The sequence below is a fragment of the Rhinolophus hipposideros genome (genome assembly GCF_964194185.1).
Source record: "Rhinolophus hipposideros genome assembly, chromosome: 25".
In the NCBI taxonomy this organism is placed as follows: domain Eukaryota; kingdom Metazoa; phylum Chordata; class Mammalia; order Chiroptera; family Rhinolophidae; genus Rhinolophus; species Rhinolophus hipposideros.
In genome coordinates, this window is record NC_138071.1 from 11946715 (window position 1) to 11973116 (window position 26402).

General features: G+C 35.1%; 1 protein-coding gene across 3 annotated transcripts in view; it reads right to left on the reverse strand.

The window, feature by feature from the left end:
- The window catches only part of GRM8 (glutamate metabotropic receptor 8), a 707399-nt gene that overhangs the window by 236998 nt on the left and 443999 nt on the right, over window positions 1-26402 (reverse strand). For all 3 annotated transcript variants that reach the window (XM_081038724.1, XM_081038725.1, XM_081038726.1), the window contains one exon: window positions 22473-22673. In XM_081038724.1, the coding sequence (XP_080894850.1) occupies window positions 22473-22673 (201 nt within the window). The remainder of the gene's footprint in view (window positions 1-22472; window positions 22674-26402) is intronic.

Consider the following 26402-nt stretch of genomic DNA (forward strand, 5'->3'; position numbering starts at 1 on the left):
TATCTGGCACCCCCATGTTCATTACAGCATTATTTATAATAGCCAAGACATGGAAACAGTCTAAGAGTCCACTGACGGATGAATGGGTAGAGAAAATGTGATATGTATATACATATATATATATATATATATATATATATATATATATGCAACAGAATATTATTCAGCCTCAAAAAAGAAGATCCTGCCATTTGCGACAACATAGATGAAACCTGATGTTAAGTGAAATAAGTCAAAGTCAGAAAGACGACTACTGTATGATCTTACTTCTATGTCGAGTATGCAAAAAAAAAAATCATAAAAACAGAAACAGAGAGCAGATCTGTGGTTGCCAGCAGGTAGTGATAGGAATGGGTGAAGGTGTTCAAAGGGTACAAAGTGCTAGTTATAAAATGAATAAGTCCTGGGGATGTAATTACAGCAAGGTGACTAGAGTTAATAATACTGTATCATGTATTTGAAAGTTGCTAGGAGTGTAGATCCTAAAAGTTCTCAACATACACGTGCACACAACTATGTGAGGTGCGGTCATCATTTTGCAACATATACATATATCAAATCATTACACTGTGTACCTTAAACTTACACAATTATATAAATCTGGGGGAGGGGGAAGACCTAGGATGAGCATTCCAAAGACTAACCTCTGCTTGTTATCACAGTCCCCACCACGAGCACACATGCCACTACTCAAAAGCCCATATTCCCAGCTCCCTCCCCCACTGGGTCCCACGGTCAACTTGCCATTAATCAAACATGCCTAGTATTTTGCTCCTCAGTGCCTATTTTCCTGCCCTTCTTTCTGCCTGGAATGCAACCCACAAACCACAGCAAAACCTAATTTACTCCCCCAAAGACCTGACCAAATGCTATTTCTCCTTTTCCTAAGTTTCCCAGTCAGAATGCATCATTCCCTCCACTGGACTCCCAATAGAACAATTATCTGTGTACACCTCCATTATTAAATATAGTCACAAATTCACTCCGATATATCTTAAAGATTTGCAATTTAAAAAACCTGGCTTTTTATTCGATTTCAAGTTTCCTGATGGAAGCAGTTTACTTTACATATCTTCACATTTTTTTTCCACAGAGGCTGAACTGCTATCTTGCATTATAGTAGGTATTCAACACAAATTAGCTGAAATAATATGTGTATATGACAGCCTGCCATGAATGGAACCTGGCGAGGAGAGTTGTGGGGAGCGAGGAGGGCGGCGCATGAATAAACTCTATCCATGGCTACTGTTAAGAAAAGACAGTAGCCATGAGCAGAGTTTAAGTGCGGAGGCCAAGGGACCAGCAGCCTCAAGGTCTGGGCTGTGGCACCTGGTAGGGCCTGAGCAATAACTTTTATTAGGTGGGGAAGCAAAGGAGATAAAGCTTGTCAATCTCAAGATCTGTGAATCCTATACATCATAATAGAAAACCGATTAGAGTCAATCACCCTTGCCTGCAGACAGCTGGACCACATGAGTCTCAACTTCCCCAAGGGACAAAACCTATATGCATATGAATAGATGGAGAGCACCTCCTTGAATCACTTCCCTTGCAGGTTTCAGGAAGGAATGCAGCCACAGAGGCTGAGACTTTCCTTAGCCTGAGGAAGGTGGGGGGCTGTGCCCACCTCTGTGAACACTGTGTGTTCTCCTGTTGGTCCCCACAACTACATCTGGCTTGGGTTGTTTCTTCCGTGAGGAATCTTACTCATCATTGACTGACCACTCATCTTTCTGGGACCAAACAGGGAGACATAAGGTGCAAACATGAAGGTTTAGCAAAGTCCCTGAAAGGATCCGTCTTGCAGACTCTCCTTTCTGTTGGGGGCAGGGAGAAGGAAACAAAAAGTTAAGCTGTTGCATGGCGACAGGAACCCAAAGCAAAACTCATCCCAGTCTTGTCCTGCCAGGATGCCTTAAACTCAGTGTATGGCAGATGCGAGGTGAAAGTGTGCTCTGAAAAATAAAGCTTAAAGTCTCTAATAGCTGAAAAATAGACTAGTATAAAACTGAGCCTAGGGTGTACTACGTAATAAGATTTCAACGAAAGGAAGCAACTAATTGGCAGTATAAAAAGTCATTCTCTAATATAAAGATATTATAGTTGAATGTACTGTAATGCAGATCTAATAAAAACCCGTACCATGTTCATTTTTAAATATTTAAAGACACACAGGGTAACCTAGGAACAGAGATTCATTTTTGGTGCACATGCTATTATAATTAACCACTTTTCATATCGTATGCTACACTGACCCTTTTGACAACTTTTTAAAAACATACTAACTTAGATTTCAATCATAATCTTATTGAAAAAAAAAATGAAAGAAAAGAATGTGCACCTGGATGGAAAATGAAGAGAAAAATCCAGCCATGGAGAAACATAACAGTTTTTCTATCTTGGTATTCCTTAAACAGATTGTACCAAATACTAAAATTCAAATGAAATATTTGAGCTGCTCCCCTAACAGTATAGTTTGCCTACATGTTTTTACAATAGTTTTTTTTTTTTTCTTCCTCCTTCATACAATAGTACTTATGGAGCGATAGCATGTAGAAGAGTAGCTCTCAGTATAGCCCACAGACCCCTGCGTGTCCCTTTCAGATAATCTGCTGGGTGAAAACCATTTTCATAGTAGTATTAAAATTGTATTTGCCTCTTCCGCTATATAAATATTTGCAATGGTGGTAAAAATAAAGATAAATAGGGTTTGTGGTGACGTCTTACCATGAAGAAAACAGTAGAGCCAAACTATACTAGTTGTCAGTGTATTCTTCTCTGCTACACACTTGCAGTAAAAGAAAAATTGCTAGTTTCACTTAAACATAGCCTTGATGAAGCAGTAAAATTTATTGACTTCTAACATCTTGACGGGAGTAAAAAGCTTCGTAATGTTCTGTATGTTGAAATGTAAAATACACGTAAAGCACTTCTGTTACAGAATGAAGGATGATGTTTGGCCCAGGAGGGATGGGGAGGCGATGGCACAAATATTATCCCTTCAGTTGTGAGCTAAACTAGCCCCCTTTTTAATGGCACATCATTTTTACTTGAAGAAACTACTGACAGAAAAACCACAATTATGAAGACTTAAATGTTTGGAAGATTTTTTTCAAAAATGAGCAAAGTGAACTTATCAGCTCAAAAAAAAATTGACAGACATTTTAACCAATGATAAAACTTGAGCTTTCAAAAAAAAATTCATATTTTGGAAAATCTGTATCCTTCACGAATCTAAGCAGGCTTTTCTGATGAGACTTTTCCTGATTTACATTGGTCGTGATCTTAACAAATGCAATGTTTTGTCATTATATAGTAAAATGTTCCAACATTTGAAATAGATATATAACTCTGTGTATCAATATTATCCTCAAATTTCAAAATCCTCTATAGTTAAAAGATCCATTCAAAGCACAACATAAACCAATGAATTTTAAGTTCATTAACATAGTTTCAGATTATATATTGGAATTAACCTTTATGAAACAATAATTATCAAGTTTTGGTATAGTATCAAGGATAATGTGATAAAGCTATTAAAATACTCTTCTCTATCACTACATTTCTATGTGCGGCAAGATTTTTTTTTAATATTTTTCACACAGAACTTCATATTGAATGCAATAGAAGATATGAGAATGCAGGCTATCTTCTATCTATTGGAACGTTAAGGAGATTTATAAAAAAGTAAAACAACACCACTATTCTCATCAAAATGTTTCTTGGAGAATAGTTATTTCATTAAAATTCTACTTATATCAACATGTAATGGTATATTATTGTTATTTTTAGGTGAGTTAAATATTTTAAATTTTTATCACTTTAATTTTGAATGTTGGTTATCAATAGATACAAAAACAAATTCCCTGACAATGTTATTTTTCATTCTGTTGAGTTTGGGATCTTTTACTATACAAATTCAATGATCCACGTGTCATTTCTTCAACAACCACTGCTCAGTCTCAGCGGTGGGCCGAGTACAACAGGGAAACCAATATCATGATACTTGGGTCCATCACTAGAGCACTTGCAGCTTCCATCACGATCCACATAATGATAGATCCACATTTTTATTCCCATCTCTCCTCTACATTGAAACCTGTGTTTCTATGTGTGTCCAGCTGCCTCCTAAATATCTTTATTTGGATGTTCCACAGAGAGCTTTAATAGTTCCAAAACGGAAATTATTCACTAAATTGCATATGTTCAATGAATGGTCATTACGTTCCTTATGCTTTTTCCCCCTAATATTAATACTAGGCATAAAATATGAAGAACTTTTCTTTTACTTTTGTGCAGGCAAATCATAGCAGTGACATTTCCTTCCTTTTGATTCTATCCCATGGTACAACCTCTGCTTGTAAACCTATTCTCCCTAACTCATGATTATTGAATTACTTTTTTGACACTGAATTTTCACAAAATTGTTCCTCTCATCCACTGTTTCTCTCCTCCCAAATATTAAATGTCATCCTCACAAAAAAATAGCAATTTAGAATATATTTTATATATTCAGTATATATTCTATTTAATACTTGGTTGCAATTCATTAGCAACTCAGAAATAGATAGTAAATTTGCACCTTCTGAAAATTCTCTTACTGATTTCATACATTCAGTTCCCTAAAGCAAGCTAAGGCAGGACTGCTTGTTAAAGTGGCCAAGAGACCCTTATCATAAAATCCTACAATCAGAGTTTTCCATATGGTTATTTAAAATAGATGACGTACATACATTTTTAAACTCACCATGGAAAACATCAAATATCAGACTCCCTGTGAATTATATAAAAATAATCAAAATTAACCTTCAAAGTATGACCATACCCCTTGAAATATTTCCATGTTATAGAATAGCATTCATGTTACTAAAATTATATTAACAAAGTTAGAGATAGTTCATGCTGCCTAAGATTATATTTTTCAGAATGCAAGGCGGTGGATTCATCAATATAAAGAAATTAATTCACTGATGACTGGAATAGGGAAGTGAAATTTTCTGATTTAGATATTATTATTGCCTTATTGGGCTCACCATCATATCTACTGTTCTAAAAGTTAAAAATTGTATAATTAGTAACAAAAAGCTAAATTTAGATTTTTGACATCTAAAAGTACTCAACAAAATATGTAATACATTGATAAAGTTATCATTCATACAAGGCAGATATAATCTAAATTATGCTTCTGTGTTTCAGTTTTGCATTTCTACATAATTTTTAATGACAGAATATAAAAGAAATAGAGAACCCAGTATAAACCATTGGGGAGTCACTGTGCTATAACTATTAATATTTTCATACTACTTTGTTTACCTTGTTATATTTTAATGCATGTACCTTAACTCCTACATGAAATATAAATTTTTATAGGGCAATATGTTAGTCAAATTATATCTTTGGCACCTCCCAACACCTTATTTACACTTTCCGCATAGTATACATTCAGCAAAATTCAATGTCAAATCACACTGCAATCTACTTTGAAATGCTTGGTTAGTCATATTTATTGATGTTACTTTTTCAGAGGCAGGTTTGCCTCTAGTCTGCAGTTGTTATTGTTTTCACTATAACTGCATCTGCAGGAATGTTTGGTGGGGCAAACAAAACATTCACATTTGAATTTTAAAATATCAAAAGGCATGAGTTCCTAGCTACTAGCCCCAGATTGTTCTGTGGTCTTATATCCTGCCAGTTTTACACACTCATGTCAACTGTTTGACTATGCCCTCTAACAAGATCAAATTCTCTGGATAAAGATTTTATAATCAAGACCAAATGACCCATTTGATGATAACTTACTGGAAATACAGGCCTGGTAACACAGCAAGAAACTACAATGGCTCCCTTTGGCCTACACTGTCAAATCTAAGTTATTCTAGTTGTTTTTCAATAATATCAATATTCTGATGCCAACTTATTAACCGACCTTATTTCTCATTACTCACCAAGAAAAATATTTACAGTATTCATTTCAGTTTCTTTATGCTTACATTTCTCATATGTACACACACACACACACACACACACACTCTCTCTCTCTCTCTCTCTCTCTCTCATTAAAGTCCTCTGAAGTTCTTCCTATTTTTCTGTTTGTGTAAATACTACCTGTTCTTTTCTCTTTCCTCCAGTTTTGTTTCACATAATAAAACCATAAAACACAATTGAAAAATTATGACCTTTTCACAATCCAATTTCTTTTCCCTTCTTTATTTCTTCCCAGAGATAACCACTATTTTAGGCATTTATCGTATATACGTATGTTTTTATTCATTGTACATACATGTTTGCGTCTATAAAAATACATAGTATGTATTAATGTTTGTATATTATATAATATTTTATTGTATCATTTGTTATACTCTTTTGCAGCTAGTTTGCATCACTCATATTTTCTAGATTTATCCATGTTGGTACATCATACTATACTTAAATTTTATACATTTCTGTTGTCAAATGGCATAATACACTCTTACTTGCCCTCCCATGTAACTGTTAGGGGTAATGAGAAAATACATCTATATATAATACATATGTATATGAAAGTACTTTAAAATAAAAAGCATTAAGGTACCTGGGATTATTATTTTAATATGATGAAATTCTAGGTAATTAGCACTAAAAAGAGTTAATGTGGTGGATAAATTTAAATTTTGTCATCAAAAAATATCTTTCTCTATGATACAGATTGAGAAAACTAGAGGAATTATCAGGGGCTTATCGTCTTCATACATAAACACTTGTTTAAATGTAAATCCCAAGTGACAAGATTATTTTTTACCTCTCCTACTAATTGAATTCAAAGTCTATGATGAGGACAGAAAACAATATACAACATTTTTAAGCAATCAAGTTATTTTTTCCTAAACACCACAGAAATAATTTTAGTTGGCCCCTCTCACTACATTTCAAGGGATCTGCACCCACACTCCCACACTGGAATTATTTGTATTTGTGACATCGTTGTCTTTGCCAGAAAACCATAAAACCTCTTTTTAATCATAGTGATTAAGTAATTATATTCCTTTATCCACAAAGGAAAGTATTTAAAATCTTAGAGAACTATCACTGGATAATAACATGGCATGTAACACTTTATTCCTAATTCAAACCAAATGATAGAAATGAATAAACTAATCAGGTATTATTATTGCAAAGAACTCTTGAAATGTGCAGTTATTTTTTTTTGCATTAGGTGGACTCGCTAAGCACAGTCCCTCGTGCTATCAAATGAAACCAAGCATCATCTAAGCTCGCATATGGGCCGTTCAAAATGAAATACCTAAAACCTGCGGTAGATCACTAACATTTTTAAACAGTGCCCTACACTAATCAGCAATCACATTATGCCTAAATTATGATGCTCTAAAAACTGCAGTAAAGAAGATGGATGTTGATCACAATACTCTGAACATTTCTGATTCTTGTTGTTAATTCTGAAGATTTAAAATAATAATAATAATAATAATAATAATAATAATATACGTAATGAATTGGCTCTGGAAACATTTTCTGTAAATGCCAGCTGAAGTTAACACAAGCTCAAGTGTCATTTAGATTATCCAAGCCCTGTTCAAAGATATGAAGCAATTCAAAAATTCTACCCTTACCCAGTCTCTATGAAGTTAGAAAATGTATCTTGACATTGGCAAGGAAACATGTCTTTTCTTTCCTTTATTATTCTTTTCTTTATTATTCTTTATTCACTTCCTCTATTTCTATATAAAGAGGTGTGTGTATGTGTGTACATATGCACAAACTTTACCATAAACTTAAAAGCTCATGGTATTAGAAATTCACTTTTAGTTAGATGCGTTGCAAGACTTAAATCAATTCAACTGAAATCATGCCTGAGTTTGCTAAAAGTGTTATTTTATGTTCATAAACATTTTGTGTGTGGAGGTTGTTAGAAAATGTGTGGACTGCTTATTTTCTGCTTCAATACCAGTGAAGCACATTGCTATCGTGTCCAAAAGCCAAAAGATGACTTCAAGTAATGCTAAAAAGGAAAAAAAAGCCAACCTGAAATGGTATTTGTTCATTCATATATTAGCATGTAATTGTCCTAAGCAGTATCATGGAAATTTTGCATCTGCAGCCTACTTCAAAGGCTCAGATGGTTCAAACTGATGAACCATATGACCTATAAAAGTATACAAAGAAGGTTTGCATAACCATTGCAATAAGGATCTCATTTTTTAAAACAATATTTGATAGTTTGCACCCAGGCAGACAGACCATTTTTAAGAAGAAAAACTTTCACAATCTATTACCGTGTTCCCCCAAAATAAGACCTAGCTCTAATGCGTCTTTTGAAGCAAAAAATTAACGTTCTAAGACCCGGTCTTATTTTACTATAAGGCCAGGTCTCATATAATATAATACAAGACCCGGTCTTATATTATTTTTTGCTCCAAAAGACTCATTAGAGCTGATTGTCCGGCTAGGTCTTATTTTCGGGGTAACAGGGTAGTTAATTATAGACTTTATCAGTGGGAACATGTCATTCTCCTCCCTCACCCCAAACTAGTGTCTGTATATAAACAGTGTCAGTTTTCTTTTTGGTTTTGGTTGAAATATATTGAGAGGATTCAGAAAGATATACCTAACTAATTCGTATTTAAATACTACCTGGGAAAATAATTCCTGAAATGTCAGTCTGAAGCTTTTTTCAAGAGTCCCAGTATCATTTCAAAGATAAACGTGGGAATAGAAAAATCAGGGCATACTTATTTTTGGAAATGGCTGTAATGTGCAATCAAGAACTCCATTAGTTTTGTCAAATGCCTCTTAGCACTCTAGAACTTATTGACTCTAAAACTTGTGACTAATCCGACAGGTTGTCATTAATAGCAAGGTCACAGAAACCACAGGTATTCTCTTCTTTGGTGAAATAAAAGGATTACAGGCTAAAGAGAAAAATAAAAATTGTCTTCCTAAGTCCTACACTGATGTTTTGAGTATTTTGGAATTATTCTAGAGAACTAGCTGAAAGAGTATAATTTCCTTCTCTTCAATGCTCAGGACAGAGACTAATGAATTAGGTACTTAAGGAGTATTTTTTCATCATGCTAATAAAAATTGAAACAGTCATGAGAATGCCATTTTCTGAGACGTGAAATATACTTCAGCAGTCATATCTAACATCTATATGCATTAATCAAGCGTCCGACATCTGGCCAGTACATAAGTCCTATGTAGCAATATTTTCACTGGGTAGTTTCTCAATTCGATCTTATTAATTTTATGTCTTCATATATTTTTTTTATATTTATGCCCCTTCAGCCCCAACAATCACAAAAAACAACCACAAGAATGATAACATACACAATTATATTCATGTTCTAGAACCTCAAGTTTGGCTATTAGAATAGCCAGAATCTAAAACACCGACACCACCAAATGCTGGCAAGAATGTGGAGCCACAGGAACTCCCATTCATTGCTGGTAGAAATGCAGCTTTACTTATAATTGCCCGAATTTGGAAGCAACCAAGAGGCCCTTCATTAGGAGAATAGGTAAATACACTGTCTTAGATCCATACAACAGAATTTTATTTGGTGCTAAAAATAAACAAGCTATAAAGCAATGAATAGACAAAGAGTAAGCTTAAGTGCACATTACTAAGAAGCCAATTTGAAAAGGCTACATACTGTCAACTTCCAACCACGTGACATTCTGGAAAAGGCAAAAAAACTATAGAGAGAGTAAAAAGATCAGCAGTTGCCAAGAATTAGGGGAGAGGTAAGAATGAATAGACAGAGTACAGAACTTTTTTAGGGCAGTGAAACTATTCTGTATAATGTTATCTTGGTGGATACATATTATTATACATTCATCAAAAGCCACAGAATGCACATTAAGAATGAACCCAAAGAACTTTGGATGCCAGTGACATGCCAATGAGTGCTCATCAACTGTAACAAATGTACCACTCTGGGTGGAGATGTTATTAGTGGGAGAGGCAGTATGTGGGTGAGGAGATGGGGTAAACGGGAACTCTGTACTTTCTACCTAATTTTGCTGTGAACCTGAAACGGCTCTTAAAAACAAAGTCTACAATTTTTAAAAATGATGAGAACATGACTAAGATGAGAACCTTCTTCACGGTAATATTTTCTTCACCACTTTCTAAGAAATCATAGGTAGTGTATTATAATGTTAATTTTTCATATATTTTTAAAACCTCATTAAAAGATATTAGGTGTAATTGTTTCATAAAATAATTCTTAATTTAAAAATTAAATGCTGAATATCTTACAAAGTAAATTTAAATAATTGAATCTAATGTTAACAGAGAGAGATAATGCTTTGCTTCCTCTTTATCAAAAATTGCAGGGAAATGAAGCCAGACATAAAAGAGTACAGATTGTGTCATGTCATTTACATGAGTATAAAATCCTACTCTTTGCTGTTAGAAGTTAGGAAAGTGACTTCTTAGAAAGAAGTATGATGACTGGGAGGGAGCCCCGGAAGGTTCTGAGGTGTGAGTTGAAGATTTTGGAGTTTGATTGGGTGTTCTGGATACTTATTTGGGTGTTCTCAATTTGTGAAAATCCATGGAGTTATATAGCCTTTTTTGCACTTCTCTGCATGTGTGTTATACTTTTTTTAAGTAAAAAACAAACAAACAGACAAAAAAGGCAGTAAACATTGTTCTTCCTTAAGCTTTTATTGAAGCAAAGAGGAGATAGAGAGAAGGGTATATAATTTTTTATGTAAGCTTATGGTTTATTTAAGGATAGAGAAGAATAAAAGGAAGGTAAGAGAGCTTAAAGAAGCTGAGAGGAATGGCCTTTCGAATGTATTGTTAAACAGGTTAGATTTCTCCGTGTTAGTCATGAGCTAATGTAAATCATAAGGACATCAGTATAACCTAGACAGTCAGCAAAGGAAAACATAAGATATGGGGAAAGTTAGAGCTATCTTAACCAAGACGAAGAGTAAATTAAGAATTAATAAATATCTTTGTGGGAGACTTGTACCACATCCCTGCCAAAATGCGTACTTTCATTTCTATGTGAATTATTGCACTTTGCAAAATGCTCAGGGTTTAGGACTTTTCACTCATTCTATCACGTGGAGTCCACTCTTGTCTGTTCTGTGGGCACAAAAAACTGAATAGTTATGTACTGGTACAATTGTTTTCTTCATTGAGTTGTGTTAGGATGCGACCTATGACCTCCAGCTAAATTCTTTGCACAGGTCATAAGCGTTTCATTCACAGATTATGCCTAAGTGAGTTTCCAAAGAGTTTCTTAACATAGGTGGTATATTCTAGTGCACATTCACTGAATGCTATTTCAAGCAACAGCCCTCACCTCTTTACCTGGCAGGTCATTTTACTTGAGGCAAAATAGATGAGTATAGCCTTTATATCCTCTTATTTCCACATATCACCCCGAGATGTTAATAAGAAATGAAGGGTTCAGAAAGTGAATGCACAACTAAGGAGAAAAGCTGAACTTAAAAAACCTAATCAACCTTGAGATGAATTAAGCCTTGAAGAAATAAGAAATTAAGTAATTTCAGACAACAGTATTCAGTATTACTGATTATAACCGACTTATCAGATGCTTTGAAATCTAAGGTGTATAGGGGAATGTGTGTGAATGGGTGTGTATTTGGGGGTTGTTTATGTGTGTATGTTTGAAATTCAATTAGCATATTCCTACTGATTATTCACAATGTGTCAGATAATATGCTAAGCCCTTAAGCATGACTTATCTCACTAAATGCTCACAATAACATGACAAGGTAAGTATGCTTATTACTTCTGTCCAAAGATAAGAACTTAGAGGGTTGTAAAGTTTAAGTGACTTGTGGGTCTCACAACCTAAGTGGGAGAGATACAATTTTAGTTCGTCTTTGTCTCACCTCAAAACCACTTAGTACTGTCTTGATTACTTAGTGAACACAATAGCAAAGAGAAAAATATTGGGCAAGATAATAGAACAAAAAGAGAGAAAAAGAAGTTTAAGATATAAAGGAAGATGAAGTAAGGAAAAGAAGAAGTCAAAAATGGAAGAGAGACAAAATACAAATAACACAGTGAAGCACATACTAGACATTCAATAAGTGTTTGTTAAATGAATGTGTGTGACACATACAAATAAATGCCATAATACATACTCCATAAATTTTTTAAAACTTATAATTTGATTATTGTTCCCTTAGCATTGCAGTCAAATGTGTTTATATGATTCAAAAGAAAAATTATTTCATCGTCATGCTTTTGAACACATTCAAAAGTCTAAGAAAACTAAATCCCCAAGGTGTAACAATTAGGCACCTGAATTAAAAGAACTTTCTCATTTATGTCCCTCACTTTCAAACTAACTTCTTGATTAAACATTAATGTAATTATATGAATTAATAACCTTAAAGAGAAAAATAATCAAGTCTTCATTATAATTTTCAGGTAGATTCTTTCTGAAGCGAAGTAACACTAGAAAATAATTACGCCTAATAATAGGGGAGCTATTCCATTAAATCCCTTTCTTCACTTTTTAAAAATGTACATAATTTTGAAGGAAGTAGGAGAAATAATGAGAGAATGAGCCCCATTTGATCTACTTAAGACTCGTCAGGTACCCCTACCAGCAGTAATGTATTTCTCCCATCTACACTGAGAAAATTGAAAGAACATTCCCATTTTTGTTCTTCTATCTAAGAAGCTGACACTGCTAGGAAAATGTGTTGATTGGGGCCACGGCAGAATCATCTTTTCCGACTTCTGCCTTGTTTTTATCCCCAACAGTGATCCTTGCAGACAGTGCTTTTTAACTCTGCATCTTCTAAAGATTCTTATGTTCTCAACCCCAACCCACCCATCTGGTCCCCTTTTTATAAGATCATTTTGCTTCTATTGATGAAATATTCTCTCTATATAACACAGCATGTTTAGCTTTCACAGGAACCCTAAAATGTCTATACTATTATCATCCCTATTTTATAGACGAAGAAACAAGAATGTAAAGAGGTTTTGTTACTTGACCAAGATCACAAACTACCGAGTGGTGAAACCGGATTCAGACTCTATCTGAATATAAAGCTTGTGCTTCTGATCACTATGAAAAATACTAACTGTTAAATGGAACTCCTTAAGAAACTTCCCACTGCCTCAGATCCTCTCTGCTCCTTCATCTCTTTCCTCATCTTTCATTCAAGGCTCACTGCTACATCCCCATTAACACCCAAAGCCAGCCTTTGTCTCTCAGTTACTGAGCCCATGGGACCCCATCTGTTTCTGGAATTTGCTTATCATTTATTCCTAGTTTTTTGGCACATGATGAAGAAGTTCAGGAATTACAAGACCAAAGAATGAGTAACAGAAGCCCAATGCAGTGGGTGAATTGAGTGGGACCCTAGGAAAAGCTACATTAATTTGCCTCAAGCTTTTCTTCAATGGTGGTTCCACCTTCATCCACATGTAAGTTCTTATATATTAAGGGAGGAAATGAGAGTCCAGTTCTTCATGACTATAAAATAAATTAGATTTAAAAAAACCCCACAGTTTGTCACCTTAGTAGAAAACAGAGGTAGGTACAATTATGCTGCAAATTTCATGATGACTTAATTTGTAAAATTAATATTTTATAACTAGCTTTAATCTTCCTTAATCAGAAACTGAAAAATTACCTAATTTCAAATCAGCCTGTTTATTTATCTGTACATACCAGAATTCAATATCACTATATACATCATTCAATTTTTTTAATGTATAAATATTTCCAGAAATTACTTCACTACCTGCAGACCTTTAGCTTCAAGAATAAATTATATAAAGTACTTCCAAATTATTAATAATGATTTTCTCCATTTTGTTCTAAATGAGGTAACTATCAAAAAGAATATTTATATTTCAAATTAACACATAATCATTTCATCACATTTGACTCTGCTTGATATCTATTTACTAAATAAGTAATGTTGAATCACAAGGAAATTATGCATAACTTCTAGAGATGATATTTTATGTCAGTTTTTCCATATTTTGACATTTTGTATCTCATTTTCTACTTAAACAAGTAGATAAAACATAAAGCAGTGTCAAGCCCATTTCATCAATAGAATACATACTAAAATATTGAATTAGCTCTAGTAACACACTTGTCTCAGTTACAAAGAAAGACCGTTTGGGGAAGTTAAGATATTTCTCAAAACCTCTTAATTTCTAGTGAAAGCACAGTGACTTAGAAGAGAGCCAGCATTCAAATGGTTCTGTGTTCCTTTCCTCCCTCTTTCACTTATTTTCATTCCATTTTTACTTTCATTTTCCCATCTCAGGTACTATTCTCTCCTGGGGACTATTGGAAATATCTCTTAACTTGTCATCCTCCTCTTTAATCTCATCTCCTCCAGTCTGCAAATTGCTGCCATAGTTACTTTCCTAAAACACAAATCTTAGCACTTCACTGTCCTGCTCAAAAAGCTTCAATTCCCTGTTGCCTTCTGTGTCACATTCAAACATCAGAGTTTGGCAGAGATTTCTGACCAGGCCCAAGCTCATTTTCCCATTCTCATCCCCTGGCTGCTCCTGGGTCGCAACAATTCTTCCACAGGGGATGTTCAACTTCCTTAGATGCATGGTCTTTCTTCCCTGTCTTCCAGCTACTATTGAACTGCTTTGTCTGTCATAAATACCTTTTCCCATCTTCTCTACCTGAGGAAATGTCAATTTCCATTTGTACCTGAAATCAGATGTCACCTACTGTCTGTGTTGCATTCTTTGAGCCCCTAATCCCACTTTCGTAGTTTCCTAATATCCGCCTTCCGTTGTGTTTGTACCTGCCCATCCGTCTGTCACATCACTTACCAAATCGAATTCTTGTTGGCAGCATGTTTTAGGCCCTTCTATTAAGCTATGATCTTTGACAACTCAGAGAACCACATTTTATTAATCTTTTTATTAAATGCCTAGCACAGAGCCATTTTATTAGGTACTCTGTAAGATTCCCAATAAAATGCATGTGGGATAAATGAATAATCCATAAGAGATAAAAATTAACATAAGCAACTGAAAGAAAAACAGATAGCAACACTGATAGCAATCTATGTTTGAAAAATATACCTTTACCTTTCAAAGAATTTGTAGGCAATATGGAGCTAGAAGAGACCTCAGACATTAGATCCTTTTAGTATAGTCCTTCCGTTTAAAAAATGAAGCTGAGAAGTCAAGATGGATGGACTCACAACACAGAGGAAAGTAGTGGCAGAGCTAGAATAAAGCTGGATTCCAAGATGCAGTCAAGTCATGCCACACTAGGACATATTGTTGGTGGGTTTTAATTAAAAACAGAACGAACTGTGATTTTGCTTACTGTGGGGACAAAGCCCCAAAAAGCAGTTTCCAGGCTCTCGGCCTCATGTGGAGAGGTGCTGGCTCGGATAGTTGATGGCTGTCAGCTGTGGCTGGTTTAGCCATCAGCTGTAGCCATCAAGCCATTGGCCACTAATATAACGGCTGTGGCTACGCTAGCAGGAAAGGAATGGGGGCTAGCAAGAAGATGGTGGCTGGCAAGCGCGGACTGCTGTTAGGCAGATTATGTAGATCCTGCTTCCTGTGTCTCCAGCCCAGCCGCCAGCGAGAATATATTGGTTTGACTCCCCTATCTATGGCTCCGTGGGTGTTCCTTTTTGGCCTTACCGTGTCCTGCGTTCTTGGGCGGGGAGTGGGAGCCGAGACCCTGCACGACAAATGGCGCAGCGAGCAGGGTCCGCCGCGTGACAGAACGAACTGTGATTTTGCTTACCTATTTTTTAAATAAAGTTTTGTAAACACAACTATTTCATATAATTACTATTACAATTTTTAAATCTTTGTAAATTTGATAGGTGGGAAACAGTCTTTCATTGTTGATTCAACAGGCTTTCTCTCATTATAATGAGGATTAACATTTTTTTCAAACTTTTATTCCCATTTCCGAGTTCTGCTTATTGATCTCTCGGAGAGGTCACAATTGATGTCAACCTAGCTGGCTCTTTCTATGCTTGAGGTATTATCCTGTGACACAACAACCCCCAAATATCCCCTACTTTATATTCTGTTTTAAAACTGTTATTGATAATTTTAATATTCAAAAGTGTTACATTTTACCAAATCAAACATGTCTATTTTTCGGTTATAACTTATTTAACTGAATTAAAGCTTCCCCATTCAAATATATGTATGTACATATATAGTATAAACTTATTTATTTATTATCATTATATATTTCTGGTTATTTCTACCTGATTCTTTTCTCATATGTCTATTCTGGGACCAGTTCTATACTGGATTGATTATTGTAGCTTAATATTATCCTTAAACGATAAGCGTTGGGTAGGAATATTTCTTTCTTCAAAAGCATTTTAGTTATTTTTACTTCCTCACAATTAAAATTTTAAATATTATTTCAAATTCCTTTGTCATGTTGATCAGAATTATACTAACTTACACTAAATCTGAATGCAGATTTATTCAGAAGAGATTAACACTTTGCCTATAATTAGTTTCTCTGTCTATGAACAAAGAATGTCTCTTGATAAATTTGTCTTCACATGGGTCTTTTATATTTTGGGCTCAACTCATTCCAAGATATTTTAAATATTTTTTGCAAAGGAAACAGTTTCATTTACCATATGTCAGCCAATGATTTCTTACTAATATATAGGAGAAATCATTTTAATATTAATTTTATATTTCATCATCTTCCTAAAGTAAGTACTTCTAGTATATTTTTTAATTTATTGTCTTGAGATCAAATCATTTGGAAATTGTAATACTACTTCCTTTTTAGTAGTAATTTCTGTTATTTTTGTTTCATGTTTTATCACATTGACTAAAATTTATAAAATATTAATAGTAGAAATAGGACTATTATATTTCTTTAATTAGATAAATATATAATCAGTTGTAGGCTCAGAGAGATGTTCTTTATCATGTTAAATATTTACTCCATTTCTAGTTTATGTTTTTGTACTTGTGACAGAAATGAGGGTTAAAATTTAATCAAATAGCTTTACAGAATCAGATATTTATCATGGTCTTATTTGACCTAGTAGTGTGTTTGTGGTACATTTCCTGATAGTGTATTAAGCCATTTATTTCTTTAAGATGGCTTAAAGATATTTCATGCAAATAAATTTGCTCCAAAATCAGACTATAGTGTTCAGAGACTCTGAAAATTGTATATTTGGAAATTTTGCAGTAAGTCCTTGAAATCAATAAGGTTTCTGGAGAAAAGAAGATGCTGATAAATTCCACTTCTGTATCAGTCTCTGTGATCAGGCGAGTGTTTGTATTTTCCTTAGAATACTGAGCACTGAAATGGTTAGACCATGACCTCACTGAGTTTAGAGAAGCTGCTTCATTCCTCTTGGTGTCAGAGAACGCAATCACAAAATGAAGGCTTGCATTAAATAATTCCAAAGTTGAGTCCTCTTTCAGATGCCCACAGATTCTACTTGACTCTCCTGGAGCTTAACAAAAACTCACCCACCTACCAAAGCAATGAGATTCAGAGACCACAGCCTTACCCTCTCAGGTTTCTTCCTTTCTGCCCACTTCATTTAAATATTCTCCATAAATCACTTATAGAAACTTCCTAAGCGACCCTTTTCATCCCCAGGAAGTGCCCCATGACAGCTAAGTTCGTACTAGTTGCTCCTTGCTACCGGTATTTTGGATGAGGTCTGACTAATGAGATTCAAATTTCCAAGAAGTTGGAATTGGGACTTAAAAAAAAAAAAAGTATGTTAATCTTAACAGGAGTTTTGAACAAACAGCATCTAAATACTGTAGATGGCTTGCTGCTACCTACCCTATGAACCTAGAAATAGGGGAAACCAAGGTAAAGAGAACCAAACAAAGCAGGTAGACAGAGATATGTTTGGATTTCTGGCAGGTTTTTAGTTCTTATAATCAGTTCCTTTCTTAGACCCTTTTATAGTCTGCCGTAGGTTTCTTGACACATCCTCATAAATTCTTCCTTTTAGCTTAAACAAGCTTAAGGTAGTTTCTGATGCCTGCAATCAAACACTCCTGATCAGTATTCCAGGGAGCCTGCACTGCCCCTGACGTGAGCTCAACTATAGAGGAAAGGAGTGGGGAGAGACCTCCGGAATTCTATTCAACTCTTTTTCTTATGATAAATAAGGTTCTCATGGCAACAGAAAAACCTTTGATTCCATACAAGATGTACCGTATTAATATTTTATTGCCTATAGACCAGACCAGAGTAGGGAATTGACACCATTGCTTAAGTTCCTGAAAAATCTGAACTCCTCTTTTTTCTTTTGTTTTTCTTTTGATAAATCTTTGGATTTAAAAAATTTATAGAAATAGCATTTTGTTAAAGTGGTAGCAATTAAAGTAATCCTAAAAGGCAGGTGTTTGTTTCCCTCTGTCTCCCCAGTTGAGAGGAGAGGTTGAGAAAAGTTGTAAGAAACACATGCATAACACAGATATGCTATGACTCAGATGGTGCTTAAAATACCCACGCAGAATATGGTTCAGGTACACTTTTCCTCTGATGAGAAAAGATCAGTTCAAAGCACCATCGTCGTTGACATCTAGGATGCCAAGTAGTCTTTATAGTTCAACCATTTGACTAAGTGTTTTACCTTTAACTAGTTGCTTTGTTATAGAATAATTCTGGCCTGATACACTAATCATTCATCTTTCTAAATTCTAATGTGATCTTTATGTTGCCCGTTAAACAAACTAGAAGCATGACCTTTTAAACCAAGTATCTTTAAACCACTGTTTAATTAGGCATACCTACTCAAGGTTACAATCTCAGCAAGGTTACAATCTCAGCAAGACTTAGTTTTAAACAGTTCTCTTTAATTTTATACCAATGGTCTGTTCATCAACCAACTGCTCTGGCTGCTTTGCTTCCTGCTGTTACAAAACGGAAGAAGAGTCTCCCTCCACACAGATGACATGGTTTTACTATCTCAAAGTGAAAGGAACTGCAGAAAGCAATTTGTTCAGATATCTCATTAATGTCAGAAAGAACTAGTTTGCCAACAACTTTTTCTACACAGAAATTACACTTTAGGGCAGACACATCCAATATTTACATGGACATTACTAAGTAATATCATCCAATGGGTCAGTTTGTTTTAATTACTTGGGAGTGCAATTCATAGCTCACTGATCCTGACAGAAAATCTAGAAGGCTACACTGCACAAAATTGACAAGTGCCTTACAAAGCTCATTCTTTCTATGCTAAGAAAGCTTTTAGTATACAGTAACTTTTTTTGTTGTCATGTACAATAAGCAGTTCTGGGTCTAGTTAAGTACATTCTCAACTCTTCAGGAGATCGGAAACTGGTCCTAAGGAAACTATGATTTGACCAACGACCCCTAGCACTTCCAGTCTTTGGGAAGTGGTTGCGCTACCTCAACAGGTGAAAACACTGGCCATCACCAGCACAACCTGCTCAACTGGCATGCAATTAACAACATATAATACCAGTGTTGCCAACAGAGAACACAAATTCCAGATGTCTGTTTTCAGTTTCTGGGCAAGTCCTGTGAAGAGCAAAGATATCTAAATCTGTGGATTTGATGTGTGCTCCATATGGCTACAGGGACTTTTCAAAAGAAGCAGAGTATCCAAGATTATGGCCACCCCTTCAACTCAGCAATTCTTATTTTCAGTGACTGAAACGTTAAATTTCTGAGTAGGATTCTTTTGAAGACAGCGTTTGAAAAGCAGAGTGTAAGGGAGATGCTCTTCATTTATTCTTAGTAGATTACAGTAATGACTATATCATCAGGGCTCAAAAGAGGTGTAAATCTAGATCAAGGAAAACTATGTCTCTTTCCCTGAAAATTATTTTAATAAAATATCCTTCAGCATGACAAGCATTAAATTCTTAGCGTTGACTGTGGGTACATAATACAAAACAGACAAAGAGACAGTTTCTGCTTTTTCTGTAAAAATTTGTTAAATAGTATTGCATATTAGGCTTTCCAAGACCCATATGATACATTTCTTTTAGAAATAATTTCCAAGAAAATCCATTCTCTCCTGAAAAATAGATAGGCTTGTTTTTATCATATAATGAAACTTATATATCCCATCGAATGTCCCTTTACATTTTGTCTGCTTAGGACGCTGAGAATTTAATGTAGTTCATTCTGGCTACCATATTTGTTTCTAGCTCCTTCAATGGTTTTGATGGTATACTATATTTGAAGAACTTTATGTGTCTTTTTATCATCAACAGGCAAGTTATTAATAATAAAGGAACACTAATAGATAAGCCAATAATGAAACCAAAAAAATTGATGAAATTCCTGAAAATTACTGAAAATCAAGAGAATTCTATATCCCACAATAATTTGCTTATGATAAGCTATTGGAACACAGCCAAGTTCTAAACCATTAGCAAAATAAATCTCCAACAAGCTCAAAGAGATTCTTTTTTAAGTTTATACACTAAAATTCATGTATTTTACATGATCCTCATCTGGAGTATACTTACTCTTTTATCAGACACAGTTCTATCATGCTTGAGTGGGTTTCTGTTGCTTTCAGGATGAAAACAAAATCTGGAGAAATGACATATATGACCTCTCACAATCTATCTGGCCCTGCCTGCTGCTTCACCCTTATCTCTGACACTCATCTCTCTCAGATTTCACCATCCCTAACTCCCTAGATTAGGGATATTTCCCCTATTATAAACTCTTATTTCAGCATACCTCTCCTTCCAGTACTCATTGCAGATTATATAATCATACCTTACCTGATTAATACTTCAGTTCCCCCAAGAAACTCTAAATATCATGTCTGGACTGTTTTGTTGTTGTTGTTGTTTTTCAGAAACGTATGTTTAACATATTCTATGTGTTCAATAAATATCTGTTGAATAAATTAATGAAATTTTATGTGTGCTTCTGTGTCCATAGTGGATTGGAAGAAGCAAATTATGGAAGGGATAAGGTCTAAAAAAACAAACACAGCAACATTAGCCTGCTAATGTAAAAGGGCAAAAAAACAGTAAAAAGTGGACAGAAGACCTCAGAAATCATTGCAGTCTACAGGCAAATTTTCTTAATAATTGTAGGACATCATTAAGATACTTTTAAGAGTCTTTAATAGCACCATTATATTATGGTGTGGTATAATAATTGAAGTCATCAAGGAAACATTAGGCTTTTATTTATGGTAAGATAAAAGAGAAATTGGTAATTCACCTTTAAAATACTTTAATCCAGTGTTTCTATAAAAAATCTCTTTATTTTCTGAGGATGAGCTTTAGTTATTGAGAAAATATATCCCTTTGCATTCTTCCTCCCACCTTTTACCAATTTGGATAAATGAAATGTTCCCCAATCTCATGTTAGGTTAAATAACTTTGCATTGTAACACTCCTCTTTTGCTCAATTTGATAATTGCAAGAAAATTATTTTCAAATTCCCCTTCGTACTTTTATTCTTAACAAACAGATTAATGTTATGCAATGCTTCACAAAAAATCTGCTGAAAAAGAGTATACTCTGTGTTGAATGTAAACTAAATTTTTCTCTCCTGTTGCGTGAACAAAGCAAAAGAAGAAGTTTCCACTTGAATTCTAAATTGAAGATGACCTTGTGCTTTTTTGAGAGAGGCTGGCAGCTGAGGTCACTGGAGTGTATTATGATGGACAGTGCAGTACTGTGCATTGCTCAGAGGCACATCCACTGTGTGGATGAAAGCCAAATAGAAAGAATCAGACAGCTCAGAGCATTCTATCATTTCATTTGAAAATAATGGTCAAAGTCACGGGCAGCAACCATTACAACTTTCATAAAAGAACAGCATTCAATAATTTCATCACTACAGACAGGCAATTTGGCTATTCTCAGCCAAATACTATGAATCCAGCATATTCTGTATCACTTTCTTGTTACACTCACAGAAGCAGCATTTCTCCTTCGGCAGGAGGCAAATGCCATGTACTTTTCATTGTATGTAGTTCTATCTTATACAATGCAGCTCATTGCTTTAAATTGACCAAATCATTGAATGAAATACAAGGGAAAAGAACATGCAGAAGTTTTTAACACAGCACTCTTAGAATATAAATATATAGCAATTCCAAATCATTCACTTTCCTCAAGTCAACATACTGTTTAAAAAACTTAAAATGCATTTCAAACCAAAATGTCTAAAATTCCTTCTCTAATAACGGCATGAACAACACATTTTCAAAGAAACCTAATCCGTTGCCAATGGTTCCAAAGTTATTTCTGAAATAGTGATATTTAAGTAGAATGTTTTGATTGGTAGAGGCTTATTTTTAACCTCTGCTTCTTTGAGCAGATTAAGAGTAGCACAAGAAAAATATGTTTGGGATTTAAAAGCAGGTGGAAAAAACTCACACTTCTGATTAAAAGGGGAACTGTTTCAAATCTTGTTGAGTGTCTTCTATATATAGGGGGAAAGAACATACTGTCTTCTAAAGTATTTAGAGACAAAAAAATTGTAACTTACCGTTAAAATTTACAGCCCGGATATAAGCAAGTAGCTCTTTCCCATCAATGGCACTCATTCGTGGGCAGAGGCCGATGTACCCAGGGCAAAGATCTTTGTGCATGTTATGCAAGGCATATGCCATGGCATACACCGCGTCGATTACAAATTGGACCTTTCCTTCCTGTTCGTAAGATGAATCCCGTGCTATTCGCTCCAGCCCTACAAAGTAAAAAGGAAACCCATCAACTGGCACTGTTAGATTTCACGAAAAGATGGCATTAGGGCTAAGATTTCCATCAGTTGAGGAACACCTTATGAGACAAACGATTTGTACTCCCAATTATTTTAGTTCTGTACTTACTGAGTCAAGTATTCAACGGGGTATTGAATTTTTTTTTAATTTATTGGGGTGACAATTGTTAATGAAATTACATAATTTCAGGTGTACAATTCTGTATTACATCATCTATAAATCCCATTGTGTGTTCACCACCCAGAGTCAGTTCTCCTTCCATCACCATATATTTGATCCCCCTTACCCTCATCTCCCTCCCCCCACCCCCTTTACCCTCTGGTAACCACTAAAATATTGTCTGTGTCTGAGTTTTTGTTTCTCATTTGTTTGTCTTGTTCTTTTGTTGTTTTTGGTTTATATACCACATATTAATTTGGAAAGAACTGAAACTATTTCATTAGCAACAAAAAGATATAAAGTAAATATAAGACATGGCATTGCATGATCTTTCTTTCTACCTTAAGTCCCATTGTAGTGTACAATCTGCTAATTACATAACATTTTGGTAGTGACTTGATCTCTCAAGTGAAAGGGTAGACTTATTCTTTTCATCTACCTCAGCTCCAGGAGTATCATTTAATTAGTGGCCGGAAGTCAGTACCCCATCCCCAGGTCTGTTCTTGTTTTTAATGTGCTCTATTTGGGAGCTTTTTTTGTAAATATTAAACAATAATATTTCCTTAAGTGAACCTGGTTATCTTTAGTAAAATAATTCAATTTATTTTCTTCCTGAACTCACTTTTCTATTTTATTTTTCTTATTTTTCCAGCTTTATTAAGCTATAATTGACATATAACATTGGGTAAGTTTAAAGTGTACAACATGGTGATTCGATATACATATATTGTAAAATGATTAACACAATAAGGTTAATTAACACATCCATCACCTCACACAGTTGTCATTTTCTCCCTTAGGGTAAGAACTTTTAAGATTGAATCTCAGTAAATTTCAAGTACAAAGTACTGTATTGTTAACTGTAGTCATATGCTGCGTTTTAGATCCCCATCAATTGTCTACTTTAATTTTCTATTAAAAAGATGTAGAGCTCTCAAAATGAATGTCATTCACAATAATTGTTCTTATGTTTAGGTATATGTAGATCTGAGAATTGGCATGGGAGATTACTTTCAGCTTAGCGTTTTTCACTTAATAAGTAATGGAAGCGTAGAATCAAAAATAGAAGGTAAATTTGATGTTAAAATTAGATGATGTGTAATTAGTAATAATCCAACATTCTCATTGTAAAGATGCGGAAACTGAGTCACATGGAAGTGAAATTCACTTAGGATGCAGAGAGCAGGTACAGGAACCCTCCCCAGGACTCAGAATGCAACATTCTCTAAAACCCCAGGGGGGAAAAAGTTAGTGGTAGATGACAAGAATGTTGGGCACACATGAAAAAATTACAGAAAGGATATTGAGGGCTTAATAGGGGGACAAAAAGAGTCTCCTGTCATTTCCACATATCCCAAACCTTATGTATCCATTAACACTCAGAGAGACCAAAAGCAAAAGCACTTTAAACATTTCCCTGGATGTCAGTTAGCAACCTTTAATAGACAGTCTTTAAATTCAACAGATTTTTCTTTTCTTCCCACTACTGCACATCGCCTCTAAATTTCAAGGGTTGAATTAAAATGATTGTTTTTTTATTTGGGTTTTTAGACTCTGATACAACCAGTGACGTTCTTCTAGATAAATGTAGTGGTCAATTCATTCATTTTTATTCATCCAAACATTGAATACGTTTTTCCTCTGGTCTCAATTACTTTTTACATTCTGACCCCTTAGATGCTATTGACTGGTGCTCTGTTCCCTGTAGGCTACCATGATGCTGAATTCTGCTTCTCCCTTTCCAAATGCCTTTTTGAATGTTTTTGATGGCTCAACTTTTCGTTCTCCAAGATGAAGTCCTGTTTTTTCCTCCAACCTCAGAATTCATTCATTCTCAACACCGTCAACTCTTATGATTTCTATGGTCTAGAAATATAAATTGGAATACAAAATGCTGGTTATAGAGTCCCAATCATTAGATCAACTTAATCAACTTAATTCATTTTGGAATCTAGTTTTCTGAACAATTAGTTTTCTAGGACTTTCCTGTCACCTTTCTAATTGCCAACCATATCTCTACCCAGTCTACCTGAGGTCAAACTCAGTAGATCTAAAATCAGGCTATAGTTATTGAGAATTATGTCATGGTTTCCCTGAAAATCTCCTTTTGGGGGTTTTGCAGGCTTGGGAGCACAAACAGAGAGGGCAGATCTACCAAAGAATACCTCCAAGGTGCCAAAATGTATACTGTCTCCTTCATCCTGCCCTAGATGTGTGCTCTAAGCCAAGATCAATGCAGATGTCGGGACACTGTCCTTTCCCTATGTCTGGATGGCACTTTGTCTCCTGGTTCTTAGGACAGTGCTGCTTATGTTCAGATGGCATCAAGTGACCTGTGAAAACAGTCCTTTCAGTTTCTGCCTACAATTTATCTCCCGCAGTTTTAACCACAAAATAGACAATTCATGAATAAATGCTGAAGAATAATAGTCACAAAAGCTAAAAGGATTCCGTTAGTTCTTTAAAGACTTTATCTGGTGACCAGTTGCTCTGATTAGTCCAGGACTAAAGAGTTTCTCAGGATAGAGGACCAAACCCTAACAGATCTGAGCACACCAGCATGCTTGCTCACGTAAAAAAGAGGCAAAGGACAAGGAAATTTTGTGAGATAAGATTGACATAACTACTTTCAGGGTAGGTCCTTAGATCTACATGTAGATCCTTGTGTTTCATTCATTTTGCATACTGAAATTGATAACTGAAAATGACGACTGTGCGTCCCGGAGCAGTCGTTCCCATTCTTGGTTATCTTCTCAAGTACAGATTCCTCAGTGCCATTCCAGACTTAATGAATTTCTTAACTGGGAGACAAATCTGTAATTTCAGGACACAGAAATCTGTCTTAGTCAGTTTGGGTTGCTACAACAAAGTACCATAGACTGGGTGGTTTGCAAACAACAGGAATTTATTTCTCACTGTTCTGAAGTTAGAAATCCAGATTCACGATGCCAGGGTGGTCAGGTTCTGGTGAAGGCTCCCTTCCCGGTTGCAGGGGGCCATTTTGTTGTTCTATCGTCATAGGGCTGAGAGCAGAGAGGGAACAAGCTCTCCTGTGACTCTTATAAGGACACTGATCCCATTTGTGAGAGTTCCGTCGTCATGACATCATCTAATCCTAAGCACCTCCCACTGGCCCCACCTCCTGATACCATCACATTGGGGGGGGGGTTCAGCTTATGAATATGGAGGGAAAATAAACATTCATTTGATAGCACTACCATTCCAGGTTATGTTGCAAATCTCTGTAATGTGGACACTCACACACACACACACACACACACACACACACACACACACACATACTCTCAACATCTCTTCTATGAACATTATTGTTTGTTTATCTAATTTTGTTTTCTTTTATGGACTTTAAAGGAAAATAGAGGAATTCTGTATCTCCATTACTACAATGTAGAGTGTTGTCAGCAGACATAGAATTGGCAGAAAATTCCCAAGCTAAATTAATTGAAAGAAAGTAATGACCATAAAAACATTAAGGAATTTTGAAGTTTTCCATAATATGTGGACTATATGTAAGA